This window comes from Homarus americanus, unplaced genomic scaffold (genome assembly GCF_018991925.1).
Source record: "Homarus americanus isolate GMGI-L3 unplaced genomic scaffold, GMGI_Hamer_2.0 scaffold19318, whole genome shotgun sequence".
Lineage (NCBI taxonomy): Eukaryota > Metazoa > Arthropoda > Malacostraca > Decapoda > Nephropidae > Homarus > Homarus americanus.
In genome coordinates, this window is record NW_024732238.1 from 6,455,738 (window position 1) to 6,476,963 (window position 21,226).

Below are 21,226 nucleotides of genomic sequence, written 5' to 3' on the forward strand. Positions count from 1 at the left end.
TCCTATCTACATGAATTCCACTTTTGTAGTTTATTAAAATGTTAAATCACCTTTAAATTACTATGGTTAACTTAGAAATAATTAAAGGTTTCATGAAAAAGGTTGTTGGGTAGAGTAACTGGCGCGTCTCTTGATACAACCATAGAGAGTTGCACTTATTGTTTATTTCTTGGTGGACGAGAACGAGTGTAAATAAGTATATGAACACATTAAAGCTATGATGGAAAATTCAATAAAACACTTTGCATTTTGTTATTACAGTAATTACTAAATGTCATGTACACGCTTGTTCCTGTCATGTTACAGTTCAATGTAATGTAATCATTGTACAGTATATCTTGGTTTTAAACGATGACCATTACGTCCTGTACAATGATAAACATCCTATATTAATACATAAACATTCATATATATATTATATACATAGTGCGTCTTGCCTTGGTTCCCGTCTTGCATTCATCAATACTATAATAATATAGTATGAGAATGCAGATATAGCAGAGACAATATATAACGAGTACAGGGGTTATATTACGTTATGTTGTAGAGATTATGATCGAGAGGTATGGCTGCTTTGCCTTTGATCGGTTAGAGTAAGTTTGTTTGGTTCATTATCAAGTTTGTGATGAATTGTGAATGATGCGAATATAGCTTAGTCATCTGTGGTAATTTTAAAGTGACTCATGTTACTTGGGGGTCTTAATTCAGTGTTTACTCGACTAGATTTATTGAAAACACAGACTTTTCGCACTAACTAAAAATCTACCCTCACCAATATGGAAGTTTCACCACAAAAAAGAAGAAGAAATATTTATAAATGTAATAAATATATCTATTTTAGTATTATATAATTAGCTATAAATGAACACAGTTGTATGCGGAATCTACCTCAGTATGCTATCTCTCGTTCTTCCATTGCACTGCTTACGGTACGCGATCTTCCACGATGATATTTTTAAGGAGTTGTGTGTGGGTGTGCTTTAAAAAGAGACATTTATAGTTTATTAACTGGTCTAAAAAAAAAACCCTATGTATTTTCATCTGTGAACTTATAAAATGATAGTTCACTTAAGTTAAAAATTGGTATGACTCTTTTCAGATCAACAAATAAACTACGATGCTCTCCTGTACACCCACACACTGGCCCCAGAGACATCTCCTGCCAGCAATAAACCTCTAAACTGGATCATTCACTTCACGTAATTTTCTAATGTTTTGCTACGCCCTCAACCTATTCTATCTTAATATTATAATTTCTCACATTATCCAAGTCTAACGATGGTAATAAAGGGATTGGAATATATAATCTAAATGTATATTAAGAAATATTATTACGTTTATACTGTAGGGTCTGAAAATTTACTGTATACTCGAACGCGAAGGGATAAGCTATACGTCAGCTGTTTACAATGGTTGACAGAAGCAAACATCGACTGTAAACTGTTTTGATTGGCATATTCTTGGGTCATATGAATAATGAACACTTTAAATATCTAAGTACCAATTTTTTTGTGCTGTTGATTCTCGTCGTCCAGAAGGAAAGGGAATGATGCAATACAATTTTTGAATTACCGACGTCTTCCATAAGGGATTAAAACACACACACATTTATAAATTTGATTATATATCTATCACTTGTTTTTTTTTTTTAGGGATTAGGGGTTCTGGGTATCTATTTTGTTTAAACTTATTTTATATTATTATACTCCTAAAACTCTACGATTCATTTCATTTTATAATAGTTTCTCCTTCAACATTCATTTTCTATAATTTCTCGGGTGTTTTCATTTTCTTTTTTCAATGGCTTACAATACCTTCCTGTTGGTACCTTAGCTTCCTTGATCTCTTATCCCCGAGGTAAAGCAGCGATAATGAGAACTGATCAGATGTAACAAATTCTCTATAAGCCACGCGACACACGCACATCTGTTTACACCATTCTACCGGATCTCTTAACCAGAAGAGAGGGATTGGCACAGGCTGAATAGTGTGAGTCGTGTGTTTGTTTTCCTCACATACACATATCCACCAGGGATGTTGAGTATAAATCAATGTAAATAACGTCTGTAGCTTGTGTGTATATACTGTAAAAGAGGAGGTATTGTGCTAAAAAAAAAAAGACAACAAGCTTTACCTTTAACCTTCTGTGGCAGACATAAGTTTACCCAAATTACTTTAAGAAATTCATCACCTGAAGATTTGCCCCACCACAGTATTTTTCATCTGAAGATTAACCAACCTAACGCTATCAGGGAGTCAGGTTAGTTAGTTTATTGTTATGTTAGGTTACGTTACGTTAAGTTACCGTTAGGGGGATTAATCTTCAGGTGAAAAAAGCTGTGGTTGGGGTATTCTTCAGGTAATTCTAAGAAATAAATAAAATAATGTACAGGTGCACTAGTTCCTGGGTGTCCTAGTCTTTCGTTCGTTTATACACACCACCTGTACACTGACTAGAGAATGTACACATTGGTAATCTATGGAGGCTGACCTAAGCCTGTGGGGGGTTGTTGAGTAGGATAACTTTACAGTAAGACACTTAGTGCATTAGTTCCTGTGTCATCGAGGCCACGAGGTCCACACGCCACAACAACGAGCTGGAAGGTGTTTGTTCTCAGGACCTCTTGTGGCCGTTTGACTTACTCGAGTGGACTAATATACAGCTGTAACCCACAAAATTGTCACTGTGGCGAGCCAACTGAGCTGTAGCCCACAAAATGCATCTGTTATTGAGGAGACAGATGCATCCTTAACTATGTACAGATGTTTTTCGCTGATGAAGTGAGTCCGTTGTGAAGTTCAGGTATGACATCCTGTTGACTAGAAGTGTCTTGGGTGAAGAAGGATAGGAGGAGGGGGCGGGGTTAGTGGCCATTGAGGTAGGCGGAGTAGAGCTTGCGGGTCTTCTCCTGGGCCCAAGGTCTCTCCAGGGATTGAGAGCGAGGCACACCAGCACCCGAGCGAGTCGTAGTCCTCACCTCCTCTCTCTTACGACGACACCACCTGCAGATAACACACAAGGTGACAACTGAGATAAATGATACTTGATGAAAAATACCATCACAAATAACACAGGCATAAAATTCAACTACAAAAATTACATTACACAGTTTTACCTGCAATAACACGTAGGTGAACTATTGTAACGGAGTCTTAGGCAACAGAACGAGAACAAAAAAAGACACTACCTCTACAGATATTACCTGACGCAACCCTTTAAGCTGAAAACAACTGACTTGATCTTAATAGGAAGACAGCATAAGGATGAGACTTACTCCTTATACGCCAGTTCACACTCCGTCTTGGACCTGGCATAGCGACTTTGATCTTCCAGCCGCCGTCTCTCTCCCCTCAGCTTCTTCTCCAGCCTTAGTTGTTCCCTCTTCCTGGACAGCCACGCCTGGAACGCATCCTCGGCCCGCTTCCTCCTCTCGGTCACCTCGGGAGAGTTCTTCCCTCCTACTGGGGCGTGATGGTGTCTGTCCAGGCCGCCATTAACCCCAGAGATGATGGTGGGGGAGAGGTGGGGGGAGAGGTGGGGGAGGTGGGAGGTGGGAGGTTGGGGGGAGGTGGGAGGTGGGGGGAGAGAGGTAGACAGTTAGTAATGTGATATATCATTGTGTTTGGATATCGTTGTTGTCAGGTGATATGTTAGTTGTTACAATAGTCTAGTTATTGATTAAAAGTGTACAGTTAGTAGCTAATGTATGTGGTTACGGATTTACATGTTACCACTCAGATATTTCTATAGTAACCACTCAGATGTTTCCATGGCAACACTTCATATCACCATAGTAACCACTCAGATGTTTCCATGGCAACACTTCATATCACCATGGTAATCAGGTAACTGTGTCTATAGCAACATTGCATAACTCACACACGTTGAAATAAGTTTTACAAATTAAGGTTAGTTTGCAAAATGACAATTGACGAAAGATGGGAAATAAATTGAAGTGTTTTTTTTATATTTAGTTATGATTGATTTAACCATTTAACGATACCTATTTAATTAACCCTTTGGCGACAATGATTTAAATAAGTACAGATAGTAATTCCTAAACCCTAAATTGGTAACAGTTAAGACTCTCTACAAACAGTGATATTTTCCTCAATATATCGTAGAGTCTAATAAAGTAGCGATATTGTTGGTGTTTAGAGCAGAAAGAGTGAGAGTAGCCTAGAGTAAACTGACAGTATTAGAGAGAGAGAGAGAGAGAGAGAGAGAGAGAGAGTTAATTACTTCTTGGTGACGGTTGCCTGTCTGTTCTTCTGTCTCAGCCACGCCTTGAACACCTCATCATTCTGTTTCTTCCTGTCCTCTGAGTCCTCCGTCACTCTGGTGAGGTATAGAGGGAGTTAATTAGAGTTCTGTTGAGGGTATTGTAACAGTTTAATAGATCAGGGTTCTACTGCAGCTACACAATAACAAATTTTAACAATTACGAGAGATGTATTGCTTGATACTTAATAACCCTGGAAGTTAATGTATTTACGTCGAACATAGTAACAACAACAACAAGTTATAATTATGTTACTGTAGTTATAAAACAACTTGAGTGAATATTTGTGTCAGTAAACAGTTAGTAGAATGGAAAATACAGTAAAATGTTGGCAGGATTTTTCTTCCCCTGATTCCTGCTATCGTTTTCTTTCTCAAAATTATCAACGTAAAAGAAAACTTTTATGGGTAACTAAAGAATATCTTTACTAGACTTACTTATGAAGGTCGGAGGCACTGGCTGCTTTCCGGACCTTGGCGTGTGGTGGTGCTCGGCCCGATGCCACAGGGCCGACTCGTCCTACAAGAGCGGGGTTGGTGGGCGCGAGGGCGAGACCGTTTTGGGCAGCAGTGGTGGGGAGCCTCACAGGGCTGCTGCTGGGAACTCTGGGACTACCCCCGTGTGGTCCCCCCGCCGACCTGTGGGCTGTGGGACGCACTGGCCCGCTGATGGGCGTCCGGCTACGCCCACGGATGTTTGTCGAAGAATACGTTGATAAACAGGAAGAGTAAGATGAGGAAGACGACGCGGAAGATAGCGGGGAAGAGGCAGAGGAGGAAGAAGAGGAAGAGGAGTTGGAAATGACGGATCTTGAGCCTGACCTCGACGCTGTTGTCGCTCTCGTTCTGTGGCGGCTGGAGTCACTAGTCTTCATGCTGTTGAGTTTATCAGAGGACAAGAGGGCGGGCTTGATCATGGGCGGGGCGGCGGCCACGTGCTTGGATTTTGTTCTGGGGAGAGCGGAGGACTTAGAGACGTCTGGCGGGGACTTACTGTCCGTCCTCTTCTTACTCCTCTCAACAGACGCCGCTGTAGACTTCCTTGGGCTCTGATCCTTCCTACTTCTGTGTCCTTGCTTCTGAGACCCAGAAACCTCTGAGCTGTGTGCGCTTTTGCTTCCGTGTGTTCGTTCAGGTGTTTTACAACTGACCTCTGACGGCTCCGGAGGGTCTGCCTTAGACTGAACAGGAGACGCAAGAGGAGCGACAGGAGACGCAGGACTTTCCTCTTCCTTACTCTCAGTCTCCGGGCGTTCTGATTCGTCTTGGAAGTCTTCGAAGTCGTCGCTGTACTCGAAGGAAGCAAAGTCGGCGTCACTCTTGGCTGGAAGCTGAAGATTTGTTGGTTCTAAATTGTCATTAGATTCTCTCCTCTGGAAGAAAGTATTTGTTTGTGTGTCTGCCTCGAGGCTACGTTCATTTATTATTAACTCTTCATTAACTACGTCCCCTAAACTGCTATGGCCCTTGTCTATATGTTCTCCTTCACTAACTTCTATGAGGGACATCGTGCCTTCTTTAACCTCCTCCTCGGGCGGGTTAAGTGAGTCCCCGGATAAACGCTCCAGGATATCCGAAGTGTCATTTTCCTTAATAAAAGTTTCTAGATCAGCCAGACCAGATTCGTCCACTTTCAACAGCCTCTTCTCACAGGGGACTTGTGAACATGACCTCGTTCGATCCTCCTCGACGAGATAATTGACCGCTGGCTTGACCTGAGACTCGTCTAGGTGGCCTCCAAGTTGGAGTCTGGGAACGTCAGCTTTACTCTCCTCTTGTCTGTTGTCGTTCCATTTGACTTTAGACTCATTAGTAACAATGAGACTCTTGATGTCTCCACTGGTGTCCTCCTGGTCTATGTTAGTCAGGTTCTCCATCAAAGTGTTATGATTCAAAGAGCCATTCTCCTGGGTCAAGTCAGCCATCAGGTCGACCACGTTGACATTACCTCCCAATATCTCCTTGACCTCGGAGGTAAGGGAGGTCAAGCCGTCCTCTTCTTCCGCATCGTAGAGGAGGTCCGACGAGTCTCCGTAACCATCGTCGGAATCTGCAATACAAGGATGGACTCAGTCATGCTTGTTAGGTCTCAGACAGAAAGACAAACAGACAAACAGACAGAAATAAAAAGAAAGACACAGACAAACAAACAAGGATAAAGAAAGAGAGACAGAGAGAGACTAGCAGACTGAGAGACAACACAAACTGCCTCACAATACCAACCGGAAGGGTAGCAATCTCTGGGTGATTGGTAATCCGCTATGACCTCCCTGAAGCGGACGGTGATGGCTCGGTCACATTCAGCAGGAGTTGGGTCTTCTATAAGCGCTCTGTTCACCTCCTTCAGCCTCTCCGTCATATCATACGACACCATATCCGCATCTGTATAAGGGGAGGATATATCACTATACTTCTTTATTGATATACTCGAAGATTTTCCCATATAGGTGTGATTTAAAGGAGGTATAGGTAATGATTTTTGGTGAGTTAATTGATTTACCTGTGGATTAGCCTCCCCTTAACCCCTCAAAGATTATTTCACCTGATGGTTTGACATTCTAATGCTACCTGGGAAGGGGTTTGGTTAGGGAAGGTTAGGTTAGGTTAGGTTAGGTTAGGTTAGGTTACAACTTAAGACTCACAAAGGACAGACTCACAGTAGGAATCATCGTCATCATCATCGTCAGAATCATCGTCCTCATCGTCGTGGTGGTGAGAGGCCTGAGGGAGGAGGGAGGGGGAGGTGCGGGAACGAGCCTGCTGAGGGGTGGGGTAGTTCCAGGTGAGCGACTCTAGCTCCATCAGTGCTGCTCGTTGGTCTGCTGTCACGGTGTAATCATCCTCCGCGTCGGTGATTCTGTAAAGTGAGGAGTTGTTCGTAGTAGTTGTTGTTGGTAGTAGTAGTAGTAATAGTAGTAGATCCCACTTTCATCCTCCAATCCCTTTCCTTTCCTCCCTTCCCTCATTATCTCTCTCTTCCTCTTTCTCTTCCCCCGCCCCCCACCCCTGCCCTTTTCCTCCTTCCCCCTACCTGGTAATGAGAGAACACCCACCCCTCCATCCCCTAACTACCTCACACAAGTTACGACACACAGATCAGAGTCAATAATGGGTGTTTTGAGTTGGACTGTGGATGTACTGTAATGTGAGAAATATGATACTTAACTCTCTGAGGATAAAGGGTTAAATCATTGTCTTCAAAGGGTTAAATCGTAGTATTCAAAGGATTAAATCATCGTCTTCAAAGGGTTAAATCATTGTATTAAAAAACTTAAACCATCATCATCATCATCATCACCGTTGCGCTCCTCGGCCACATCACCGTCAGAAGACTATCAGTGACTTGGTTCTCTCCCCACCGTAATGCACAGCTTGATCAATACTAATTATTTTCTCCCCATTGTTTTGATTTAAAGCTTTATCCACGGTCACACGAGACACCTGCAGTTACGGGGGTGGGAAGGGTAGGTGGAGGGTTGGTAGTAGGGGGAGTGGGCGGGGTGGGTGTAGAGGAGGGGGTAGTGGGGGGAGTGGGCGGGGTGGGGGTAGGTGGAGGGTTGGTAGTAGGGGGAGTGGGCAGGTGGAGGGTAGGGGGGAGTGGGCGGGGTGGGTGTAGAGGAGGGGGTAGTGGGGGGAGTGGGCGGGGTGGGGGTAGGTGGAGGGTTGGTAGTAGGGGGAGTGGGCGGGGTGGGGGTGGATAGGGGGACAACATATGAAGATGCAATAATTCTCTTAGAGGAATATAATCTCCCATGTCGTTTGGAAGTAATTATTAGCAATTATTTGGGTGTTATTATCCAATTGGTCATAGTCATTCCCACACACACACATAGCGTCTTGCCTCACGTGAACCATCTAGTGAGCTTTGTGTTGTCAGTAGCAGTCATGTTATGTGTGAAGTAATGTAACCTTCTAAAATAGACTGCAAATAATTAACAAAAAATAATTATTCATTGTTTTTAAAATAATTAGTCAACGTTATTAAAGCCCCTTGAGTACTATGGGTTAATCTCATGAGTACTGTGTTATTGTACTCAGGAGGATTAGCTATCGTATGTAAAATGATAAGACATCGTACATAAAAAGATTAAATATTGTACTCAAGAGTTTAAATCATCGTACTCAGGAAAAATTTATTAGTACTCAGGAAAAAGGCAGCAATATTCATAAACAAAATCTAACACTCAAATCACAACATATTTTACTATGAAATTTATATATATTCCTCATTTATTTTTAACCAACTTTCAGAAAAACTATAAAATAAGAAAGAAAAAAATTACGTGTTATCAGAGCTTGTTTTGTTATGATTTATCTTTACGTCATGGTGGCAGACACACGAACGCCACAGCCAAGTTGTTTACAAAAGTGGATTTTGATACACGAACGACATCTTTAGTTTATTTATAAATACGGATTTGATGTAGTGTTTAGAAAGAGGACAGGGGGGGGGGGGACTTGGTGTGATAATGAAGTGAATAATGAGGAGATATTGAAAAAGATAAACCCTAAAGGAACGATAATAAGCAGATGATAGAATAAATACGATGATAAAGATAAGAGAAAAATAAATAAACGGAGATAAGGAAGGTTGATACGTAATATAGACAGATAGACAGAGATAATAAGAACAACTCACTGAGGAAAAACAACAAAGACAGAAACATTTAACTAAAACAGAAAGACAAAAACAGACAGACAGACAGACAGACAGACAATAACATGAATATACCACAGACAAACACACACAGACAGCAACTAAAAGAAACTACACAGACAGACACAGACACACCAGAGAGACTTCTACTCCACAGACTCAACCAGAGGGATTCGAACCCAGCGTCCCCTACACACATCGAGCGAGGAATAGGATCAATAACAACTCATGAGCCAGCGACACGAAACCCACATCCTCCTTCTCCTCCTCCCCTAGAACACCTGTCCGTATATCAAGGTGTGGAGGGTAGCCCAGGTAAGGTAGATGAACACTCTCTCTCACTCTCTCTCTCACTCTCTCTCTCTCTCTAACAATCAGTATGACCTAAATCTGACCCAAATCTGTAGGTGCAAGAGAGAAAAAGAGAGAGAGAGTCTATTCAGGTAGAGAATTACATATCAGATTTCTCATTCCTTGCTTAATTACCCAGGTTGATAAAATAGCCCTCATAAGGCACGCAACACCCACGTCTCAAACCAGGTAAACCCCTCACACCCCTCCCCGCCCCACCCCACACGCCTCACCTGTCTAGTGAAGGAGGCGAAGCAGAAGGGAAGAGGAAGGAGTATTTTGTGTAGGTTAATTTTTTGTTGCTGTAGGTATGTTGATTTGAGGTGATATGGAGTGAATGACAAATATGTTATATATATATATTTGTATCTAAATTACATTTGTATCACACACACACATACACACGCACACCTTCAGGATTTATTGAACAGTCTCCAAAATTGGGCCACCAACAACCACGTCACCATCAACCGTACCAAGACCATGGTTATGCACATCAACCTCTCCTCCGACGTTGTCCCACCTCCTTCCATTACTTTAGGTCTCAACACACTCCAGGTTGTAGATTCCACTAAGTTCCTCGGCGTCACCATAGACAACAAACTAAATTGGAAACCACACGTCAGTGAAGTTTTCAAATCCTCCAGTTTCCGTCTCCACCTCCTCCGCCGACTCAAGTCCCTCGGAGTTCCTGCACCCGAGCTCCTCAGTGTTTACTCAACATTCATACTTCTCAAGCTCACCTATGCCTCCCCCACCTGGTCTTCCTCCCTAAATGCCACACAACGTAAACACATAGAAAAGGTGCAAAAGAGGGCATGCAAGATTATTCTCTCCCCTTCCTACTCCACATATCAAGAAGCGCTCAGCACACTGACCCTCTCGACTCTCACTGACCATCACCACGACCTCATCTGCAAATTTGGTGAGAAGCTTCTGCACCATCATCGACATCGGCCCCTACTACCACCTGAGATCCCTAGCCCGAGAATTGCTGTTCGATACCACAACCGCATCCAGCCCATGCGAGCACGAACTGATCGCTATAAGAACAGCCCAGTCCCAACTAATGTAAAAATTATCAATAACTTGTAGTCAACCAGTGTATTCACTTCCAGTCAATATTACTTTTTGCACTGTCACTATGTTGAAATGCCCTGTAGTTTGAGCTTCTCCCCACCTAGTTATTATACATCATATTTGTATCACTTATGCTACCTGTATATATTTTCAGCCTTCTGTATATTTTCAGGCACTTTCAATAAACCGTTAATTATTATTATTATTATTATTATTATTATTATTAAAAACATAGGTTCAGCCAGGAAGGTAAATCAGTATTTTGAGTGTTTTATTATGTTTTGTCCAACGAGACGAGTACTTAAATCAGGTTTTATCCAATGAGACGAGTACTTACATTAGGGTTTGTCCAACGAGATAAGCTTCCATAATACGTATTTTAAGCTTCATTATATCAAGGTGTCTCTTCTACCAGACTAAAGACGATACGACAATCCTCTTACCTGACTATGACTATGATTTTAAGATAAACATTATGTAGATGACGAGTAATAACAGAGCTTAGCATGAATAGGGGGGCTCTAAGCTTATTAATATGAGTTAAACGATAAAAGGATGAATCTCAAATGAATGACTTTAGAGTTTAGTGATATATTGGCATTTAATTTAATGTTTATGCGATGTCTTAGTGGTTTCTCATTACTTTGGGGGTATTTTAATAGCGTAATTCTTGATGTTATTGCGTTCTATTGATGTTGTGAGATGTTTAATGATGTAGTTTATGATGTTGTGGTGTTGATAGTGTAATGATGCTTTGAGCTATTTTATCCTATCCCTTCCATCTATCCCTTCCATCTATCCCTTCCATCTATCCCTCCAACCTAAGGTGAAAAATTCCCAAATGTTCCCGAATCCCAAATCCAATGAGCATTTCTCACGAGGAGATTAGAGGAGCTTAGAGAGAATAACTCCGACGTGACATACTCCTGAGTACGGTGGTCGAGTGGGTACAATAATCACTTCCTATTCTAAGCGTCGCTGGTTCGATCCCACTTCTACTTAGCTGTAAATGGGTACCTGATTGTAAGATGAGGAAGTGAAGGAGGTCGAGTGCAGTGCCTTATTGTGTTGTTATCAATGGCATAGTCTTACTGTTTGCTCGGGTATGTAGCATCAGAAATCAGTGTTAGGAGAAAGCTGTAATGTGATCAATTGTTAAGATTTCCGGTAGTAAATAAACTAGGGTGTCTAATCTTCAGGTCATCTGGATAAAGTGGTTAATGAGACCATAACCATTTATAACTCACCACTACTAACACCAATACCACCACTAACACCAATACCACCACCACTAACACCACTACCACCACTAACATCACCACCACCACCACCAATACAATCACCACTAACACCACCACTATCACCAAACTTTATAATTCCAGAAGTCTAGTTTATGAAGGCCGTCGAACGTTTATAATCATTAACTCTCAACATGAACAGTCGCGTCGCATGAAAACGTTTGGAAGGAACACTGCAGTAGCTCCACCAGTCACGGAACGTTTGGAAGGAACCCTGCAGTAGTTTTACCAGTCACGGAACGTTTGGAAGGGACACTGCGGTAGTTCCACCAGTCACGGAACGTTTTCTAGTTAATATTTCATTGGTTATTTTGGCATTTGTTGTGAGAGGAGAGGAGTGGGAATAACTTTGGTCTATGAGGAAGGCTGGTATATAGGTGTTTTGGGGTAGTGGGGTCCTCTGGTGGTGAGAGCCGGTACTAGGGCCCTCTGGTGGTCAGTGAGAGTGGGTACTATGGCCCACTGGTGGTGGCTCAGTACTTGGAGCCTCTGGTGGTGAGGTGGGTGCCTATATGACCCTCTGGTGGTGAGAGCCGGTACTAGGGCCCTCTGGTGGTGAGAACTGATACTATGACCCTCTGGTGGTGAGAGCCGGTGGTGAGAGCCGGTACTTGGGCCCTCTGGTGGTGAGAGTGGGTACTATGACCCTCTGGTGGTGAGAGCCAGTACTAGGGCCCTCTGGTGGTGAGAGTGGGTACTATGGCCCTCTGGTGGTGAGAACTGATACTATGACCCTCTGGTGGTGAGAGCTGGTACCAGGATTATTAGAGTGAAAGTTAGTACTGGGGAACTGTCTCCCCCCTCTTCTCGTCTATCTCCTTTTCCTTTCTTTTCTTCTCTTTCCCCTTCTTCCTCACTTTACTAGCTCATCCACTTTCTCTCACTTCTCTCGCTCCCTTTCCTTTTTTCTCCTCTCCTCTCATATCCTCTTTACCTCTCTCCTCTGATATCCTCTTCTCCTCTGTTCTCTCTCTCTCTCCCTACTTCCTCCTCCTACCTGCAAGGAGAGATAATCAATAGCAGGTGAGAAGAGGGTCAACCAACAAGAGAACTATGTGAGAGCCATATGGTGAGACGTGTGTCTGTCTCTCTCTCTCTCTCTCTCTCTCTCACTCTCTCTCCCTCTCTCTCTCTCTTCTCTCTCTCTCTCTCACCAACAACCCATCCTCCATGCCTCCTTTCCTCCCATTCCCTTCCTCGCCCCCTTCCCTCACCCCCTTTCTTCCATCCACTCCTTTCTTTTCTTCTCCCTCCCTCTACCCCCCCTCTCCCACCCCTACCCTCAGTGCGTGTCAGGGTGATCGGCACTAACAAATTCCTGGTCTTCCTCACCAGAGTGCCGCTTTGAGTGCCGCTTTGAGTGCCGCTGAGTGCTGCCTTCCTTTTCCATAATTATCGATGACCTCTAAGTAACGCAGATAGTTCCCGGCACTCAAGGAGATTTACGGTCCCCTTATAGTGTCTTTACGGTCACTCACGGAGGTTATAAAGTCATTGACGGGGATGATACGGTCACTCACGGAGGTTATAAAGTCATTGACGGGGATGATACGGTTACTCAGGGTAGTAATGAAAGCCACTATTTGTTACTCATAGACTCCAGAAGCAGCCATTGTCACTCATGCATATGTTACGGTTACTTAAGGTCACTTCTGGATAGCCATAGCCATTTTTTGTTACTTATTGTTAATCTATGGTCACTCTTAGTATTTAGAGCCACTAACAGTTACTCACAGTCAAGTACCCCATCGTTACTCAGAGTCAGTCGTGAGGTGAATCGGTCATTCACACCATCTCATTACCATTCTCTGCCAATATGAGTCAGAAACGGTAACTCATGCCACTTAAGCTAGTCCTGGTCACTCATAAACACTTATAGACACTATCGGTCACTCATAGACGCACATGGTTAGTCTCAATCACTTAAAGCCACTCAATGACGCGTCACAGTCAGCCCCAGACACTCACCGTTACTCATATACTCACAGACAACCTACAGTCACTCACAACCCCTCTCCGTCACTCAGAACCCTATTTGGGCAATTTTCAACCACTCACACTCTATACACGCTCATATCTTCAGCCACTCTGACCCACTCACACATCCTTAGTCACTCAGAGCTACTCATACACTCAGGGTCACTCACAGTCACTCAGACCCACTCATACACCCTCAGCCACTCAGAGCTACTCATACACTCAGGGTCACTCACACACTCAGTCACTCACACACTCAGGGTCACTTCCTCAGTCCTTGGCCTAAAGCACCTAATGATCGACCTTGACACAAATACTTGATAAAATTTTCACCCTTTGAGCCTTCATTCAAAAGTAAACATTCGGTTGGCTAGTTATATGTGACGTCACTGTCTATGTGACGTAACTGCCTGTCTACATCTGTCGTCATTGTCTGTTTACATCTGCAGTCATTGGATTTTTTAATGTGACGTTATTGGTTGTTTATATCTGTCGCTATTGGCTGTTATCACGTGATGTCAATGGCTTTTACCATGCGATATGCGAGGCTATTGACTATTAACCTTCGATACCATTGGTTGATTTACACATGACGTTTTGTATATTGCTTCACGTGACGTCACATATCAGCTGATTTTTTTGATAAATAAACACAGTCAATATTACACATCCAGCTAGGGACCTCCAGTTTACCGAGCTGTGATTGGTTGAATCTCGTGACGTCATGGGATCTATGTAACTATATGAACCAACCAAATATCCACAGAAATAGATGACATTTAAAGGTACGTGGTATTTGACCTATAAGAATACCAATAAGTGGAATTAGTGTGACGTCATGGGTGGTGGGATGGATAAACATAATTACAGGTAAATAAAAAGGTTAAAAGTTCATGAGTAAGACAGATAGGAGAATGGATTACGCCACCATCAGTAAGAGAAGAAGGTCAGGTGTAGGGTGGAGTGAAGATAGTGAAGGAACGTGATGATGTGAAGATATGACCACACCCTCTACCAATTTATTTCACCTTTAAATTATCCATCCTGACACTAATTTGACCTAACCTGACCTAACTTAGCATAGACAGATAGAGAGACAGACAGATAGACAAGTGAGTTTGTATAGGTGACAGCTGGGTGATAGAATAACCTCATTATTTATTTACATGATGGCCTTGGTTTCAGCACCTCCTCTCCTTCATTTTCCTCCTTTTATTCTCTCTCTCTCACTCTCTACCACACACACACACACACACACACACACACACACACGCTCCCTCAATAAATCACTAATGTGTGGATTCCCGTGTTGCAGTTCTGGCTCGTGATAGTAACGACCCGAGAATAAATGACGAGGAAATAGTCCATAAAATATTACAAGGTTGAAGTTAACGACGACGAGACGAAGGGGTTGACAGAGAGACAGACAGACAGAGAGACATTTACACCGTTAGGTAGAGAGATTGACAATTAGACTCAAAGATTGACAGATAGACAGGTATCATTCACACACACATACACGCTTATACACACGCACACACATATTTCTGTCTGTCTGTCTGTCTATTTTTATCTCTTCACTAAACATTCACTCCAAGGTGAGATCGAACCCTGGTCTCCTTGAGTGAGGGGTGAGTATGGCTGCTACCTTGGTATGTCGGCTACCGTGTTCGCCTCTCACACTGCCATCCCAGGACTCGAATCCACCTTGGACTACATACTTACTGACTCATACACACTGGCCATGTACGTGTCATAAAATTCTACGAAAACAGAGTGAGAAAGACAGAAAGAAAGAAAGAATGTAAATATATAAGTAAAATTGATAAAAATAAATAAATAATAAATAAATGAATAAATATGACAAATAAATAAATAAAAATAACTAATGAAATAGAAATAAACACAAATCACTAAATCCTCAGCATATACAAATAGTGAAAAGATAACAAGTAATTCAACCTAATTAACTCACAGGTGTACCGCTAATTAACAGGTACACCCTTTTCTATACACAACAACAAGAACACACATCACAAAAGCACAATTTCTTATCTACGATTCACCTTAAGTTAATGAACCAATTTTTACCTTTTGCAAATAACCTCTATCCCAAGAAGATTCGAACCCTAGGACCTTCATATCTCAGGTAGTTTTTGTCATGCCACTCAGCCAAGTCGTCCAGTAGAGCTCCTGTCCACGCCATATTGCATCACATTTCAAGGTCAAGTTATATTATTGTGATTTAAATGATTGTGCAATTTTCTGCGACGTGGGAAGGAGTGGGGATTGTTGAACACTGCCCGGGTGACCTTGAGTACTGTTGTTTATCGCGTGGCATTGAGTACAAGTGTTTATCAGGGGTGTCTACCGGGGTGACATTGAGTACAAGTGCCTATGAGGGGTGTCTACAGGGGTGGCATTGAGTACAAGTGTTTATCAGGGGTATCTACAGGTGTGGCATTGAGTACAAGTGCCTATCAGGGGTGTCTACAGGTGTGGCATTGAGTACAAGTGTTATCAGGGGTGTCTACAGTTGTGGCATTGAGTACAAGTGCCTATCAGGGGTATCTAGAGGGGTGGCATTGAGTACAAGTGCCTATCAGGGGTGTCTAGAGGGGTGGCATTGAGTACAAGTGCCTATCAGGGGTGTCTAGAGGGGTGGCATTGAGTACAAGTGCCTATCAGGGGTGTCTACAGGGGTGGCATTGAGTACAATTATCTATCGAAATTTTCTTAAGTGCAAATGTCTATCGGGCTGCCCTCGAGTACAACCGTCTATCAGGCTGGTACTCTGAGATCACCTGCACCTCGAGGGTCAATAATACCACCACCACCGTAGTAGCGTCATTAACACCTGACCTTCGACCTTCTCATGGTAATTTGCATAACGAGTCCGAACCACTCCTGTCACGAACCCTTGTAGGTGTGATTATTAAGTGAGCTTGGAGGTTAAGAACCGATTGTAAGTGAGGATAAAGTGAGGAAAAGGAAGTGTGTAAGTGTAGTTATTAAGTGAGGTGTAACTTAAGTAAGCGATTGTAAGTGAGGATAAAATTGAAGGAAATTAATGTAGTATAGTTTAATACCATTGGGCTATGGGTTAAATGGCGATTGGTGAGAATAAAGTCAGTGTGTTAAGATTAATCAAGTATCTGTAAAGTAGATGATAAGTGCTCATTATAAGTATTAAGTAGAGTTAAAATACACTTCTAAATATAAAATATAAACTGAGTGCATTTAGTAAGGATTAAAATACGATTCCAAGTAAAAAAAAAACAAATGAGATTTAAATGTCATCAAGTTATAAGTATAAATGTAAGTATAAAGTACGAGTCCAGTACACATGTAAGTATTAAGTGGAGGTGCGGGCCACAAGGAGTCAATTATGGCGTAAAGTCTCAAGAGAGGCAGTGCCATTACTGTAGTTACCTGTTATACTCCTATGGCCTAGACTTCATGTGCAATAATGACCCAATATTACTGTGTGTCGTGTGTGTATGTGTGTGTGTGTACAGCTGTGTAGATGTGAATGACCTTGTGTGTGTGTGTGTGTGTGTGTGTTCATTACATATACCTTCCAATGAAAATCTTCGTGTACGTGTGCATGTATGTGAACGACCTTGTGTGTGTATGTGTGTGTGTACATCAATCCAGCTTCAGAAGGTTGTGTTCACATTTACATACACATCCACTATACCAAACTAACTGGTAGGTATAGCACTGTGTTGCCCTGAGTACAGTCACCTCTAGAGTGTTACTTTATGAAGAATCAATAGTAAGACTCATTTAGTGTATACTGAGACCGTGTATACTGAGACCGTGTATACTGAGACCATGTATACTGAGACCATGTATACTGAGACCATCCTACTGAAGCTGCATGAAGTTTTGACCAAATATGTTGTTTAGATTTTGGGCGTTACACACACACACACATATATACACACACACACACACACACACACACACACACACACACACACACACACACACACAAGGAGCTCACTCAGTCACCTTGACAGCCATAATCAACCACAGGTAATGATTCGTTATTATTTTGCTCAGTAATAACAAGGCCTTGGGCGATACTCCTGGAGATAAATCACCTTAACCTAACCTAACCTAACCTAACCTAACCTAACCAAACCTAACCTAACCTAACCTAACCTAACCTAACCTAACGCTAACCCAAATCCTTGAGTACAATGACTTAGCTCCTTGAGTATGATGACATTGTAGTGAAGGGGACAGGAAACAAAATATATCTCTATGATTGTATTATATATCAACACTCCGTATGAGAGTATTGTATTACGTAAGAGCATACAACACGACACAGGTTAACCAATAAACAAGAACAAGGGGGGGGGGGGGCTGGGTCGACGTTCACAAGTTTGATTCAGTGGAGTACAGTTCCCCGCTGATGACGACTTAATATTTCAATAGCGTTGGGATCCCGCTGGTTTACGAGGCATAAACTGGATCAAGCCATAGCTTAATTTAACCTAAATGTACAAAATTAACATATTCTACTTTACCTAACGTGTAATATAATCATTCAGCTCAAAATTTAATGCAATGAAGTCACGAATTATTGCACTTGATAATACTTGTATATTCAATGTAGATGGTACATTAAATTAACTACTTTATTGTATTTAGGAAACTTATATTATTATACAAACAACACTCTTAATATGTCTTACAATACTTGAACAACCCACAAAATTATTATGTTTTACAATACTTAAATAACCGTTAAAAATTACCCCTACATTTCGTGGTATTTTGAAGACTTTAGTGATATATGAAGCCGTTCATTCAATATTGTTTACGTGGTGTGTGTTAGCCCCGCCTCCGTCATCTTTCACCATGACTCAGGTCTAGTCTTGCCGTTTTTCACCCTGACTGGGATCCACCGGGGGTAATTTACAGTCCCATTTATGCCAACATGCATCCTGTGAGCGAGACCCGACAGCCAGAATGTTTGACGTGAACGCATTAGCCAAGAGAGACAAAGGTTTGCAATCATGCGGGAACCTTACATTGATTAAAAGATAAATTAAGGAACTAATGTATGTGTAATATATGTCTTAACGTAAAGAATTATGAGAAAATAAAAGACTATCTGGGAAAATATTAAGTCATAATGATCATATCCTCAATTGAAGTTAAATTTAAGAACTAAACAGTGATGTAATATATTTTTGTTCCAATATTTTTTCTGAGGTCATTTCCAGCACTTTTTATGGCGGATTGAATCATTCACTGTAACGTTAGTGTTTCAAATCATTCTTTTCGTAGTAATATCGGTCATTGGTAATATGCAAATATACGATTCAGTTAGAAATAAACATCTAATATTTGAATTTATTATCGTCATAGATTAAATGGAACGACCAGTGACGTAAATGTTATGTATCATGCCTCAGCCTTAGTCTGATTGGGTAGTAAGAATATGACGTCACAAAACAGAAACTTATACCCACAATATGATTGGTGAATAATCATGTGATATCACGATAGGACACATGTAACGTAGCAGATTGGTGGGTGATCTATATCATGACGTTTGTTGCAAAGAAAACTCTCACACACACACACACACACACAAAACGTTTCTAGTTGATTGGCTGTCACACAAAAACACAAGTTAGTAAGATAATTAACAAGTAACAGAACACGGTGGCCAATGGTGACACAGTTCGAGGTTCGAGGAAGAACATCGTCCGCTTATACCTATATACAATGCATTTCCTTATTGGTTTTCTCAGAAGTTCTTCATTACACTCCCGCGTAGTCTCCTTCCTCTGTGTGTCCGGGTGGTAGAGTATGACGTATATCTTCAGACACCTTTTATATATCCCAAGAAATCATTTGTAACCATATTAAATAGGAAAAAAAAAAGATATTGTTTATTGACGATGTAGACGATGTTGATGTACGATAATTTTCGGTTCCAAGATTATTGACATAGGTGAAATGGCCGCCAGAGAGAGAGAAAGAGAAAGAGAGAGAGAGAGAGAGAGAGGGGGGGTAGGGGGGTCTAGTCTCTAGTGAGTGTGCAGCGTTACCATGGCATCACGGTAAAGAAAAGAAAAAAGAGGGGACTTTGATTGATTGGCAACACTGTGAAGAGGACCATATGAGTACGTGGCCTCGAACCTCGCTAAGACGACCCACACACAGGATAGGTCTTTATGGGGGGTCATAAAAGGGGGTTATGAGGTGTTATTACGATATTTACTTACTTCTGGGTACTGTGAACACATTATCTCTCTCTCTCTCTCTCTCTCTCTCTCTCTCTCTCTCTCTCTCTCTCTCTCAGGATGGATAAAAGCACCAATATAAGAATAAACATCAACTTTTCGACCATATATCTAGTCATCACTAGACCTAAAATACATGAAATAAAGTATAATAACATGAACATTAAAACTATATAATATAAAATAAATAACAGCATTGTCTTCATTACTATAATACGCCAAGAAAAAAATATAAAATACTCAAAAGTGAACACACAAATAATAAAATATTTATTACCCCCAAAAACATACAATTATCATAAAAAAAAGTCCCCCTGACCTTCCCTGCCACCTGAGACCACAGATTTGCAGGTAGATACTATTAGGGTAAAAATATGTTTCTCAGATATGTAAATTGTTAGTATTTACGGTGTGTTGTGGACATACCTTCAGAGTTATTCAGGTGTAGTGTGTGTGTATGTGTGTGTGTGTATGTGTGTGTGTGTGTGTGTGTGTTTTAATATTAGAACTCATTAAAACACCCAGCCATCACAGGTGCCAAGGTCAAGGTAAGTACAGACTCCTTGACGTCAGGTGTTGATTGGTGTTTACTGCTAACCTTCAGGTAAAAAATCATTAACTCCTCCTCACCTTGGCAGCGGTGTCGAGGTCAACTATAATTAATATCGCTATAATTCCTATCTCTATCAACTAACTTATTCCATGCAAAATTAATCTATAATTTTGCTATTTATCCAATAATTACGGTTTGATATTTTACCTAAAGCGAATCCTGGATGAACGAAATATTGTGAAATGTCTCCAATGGTCATTCGTTCAAGTGACGTGTGTTTCTTAAGAACTCGGATCTAAATATAGCTGGTACTTGTGTTTTTTCATATAGTAATAACTCACAAGTGGGATTAATTATGTACGAGTTATTTACGGAGTTATTTAAGTACTTAATTGTCTGATGGCAACCACAAAACAATTTAATATTTTTATGTTTTGTTGTAGTGATAAATAATTGATATATAAATGTTTATTATGGGTCACGTGTAGATAAGTCCTTCTATATTACGTAGTAGTAGTAGTAGTAGTAGTAGTAGTAGGAATTGTAGTAGCAGTAATAGTAGTACTCTTAATAGTGGTAGTAGTTGTACTAGTAGAAGTAAAAGTATTTATATCAACGTGCAAAATCAATACAACCATTTCTATATTTACTTTAATTACCAATTTTATTATTTACCTGCAAAATTTGTCAACATAAACACCACCATCATTATTATTATTGTTTGTGTTATTATAGAAAATATATACAAATAGAAAG

The 21,226-nt window shown here is 41.3% G+C and overlaps 1 protein-coding gene across 3 annotated transcripts in view; it reads right to left on the minus strand.

The window, feature by feature from the left end:
• Positions 1-247: 247 nt before the first annotated feature.
• LOC121868402 (coiled-coil domain-containing protein 181-like) overlaps positions 248-21,226 on the minus strand; it is a 42,553-nt gene continuing 21,574 nt past the window's right edge. For all 3 annotated transcript variants that reach the window (XM_042369010.1, XM_042369009.1, XM_042369008.1), the window contains 6 exons: positions 6,940-7,139; positions 6,506-6,664; positions 4,721-6,332; positions 4,244-4,339; positions 3,276-3,479; positions 248-3,003 (listed from right to left, as the gene is read on the minus strand). In XM_042369010.1, coding sequence (XP_042224944.1) covers positions 2,865-3,003; positions 3,276-3,479; positions 4,244-4,339; positions 4,721-6,332; positions 6,506-6,664; positions 6,940-7,139 — 2,410 coding nt within the window. In that variant the 3' untranslated portion in view covers positions 248-2,864. The remainder of the gene's footprint in view (positions 3,004-3,275; positions 3,480-4,243; positions 4,340-4,720; positions 6,333-6,505; positions 6,665-6,939; positions 7,140-21,226) is intronic.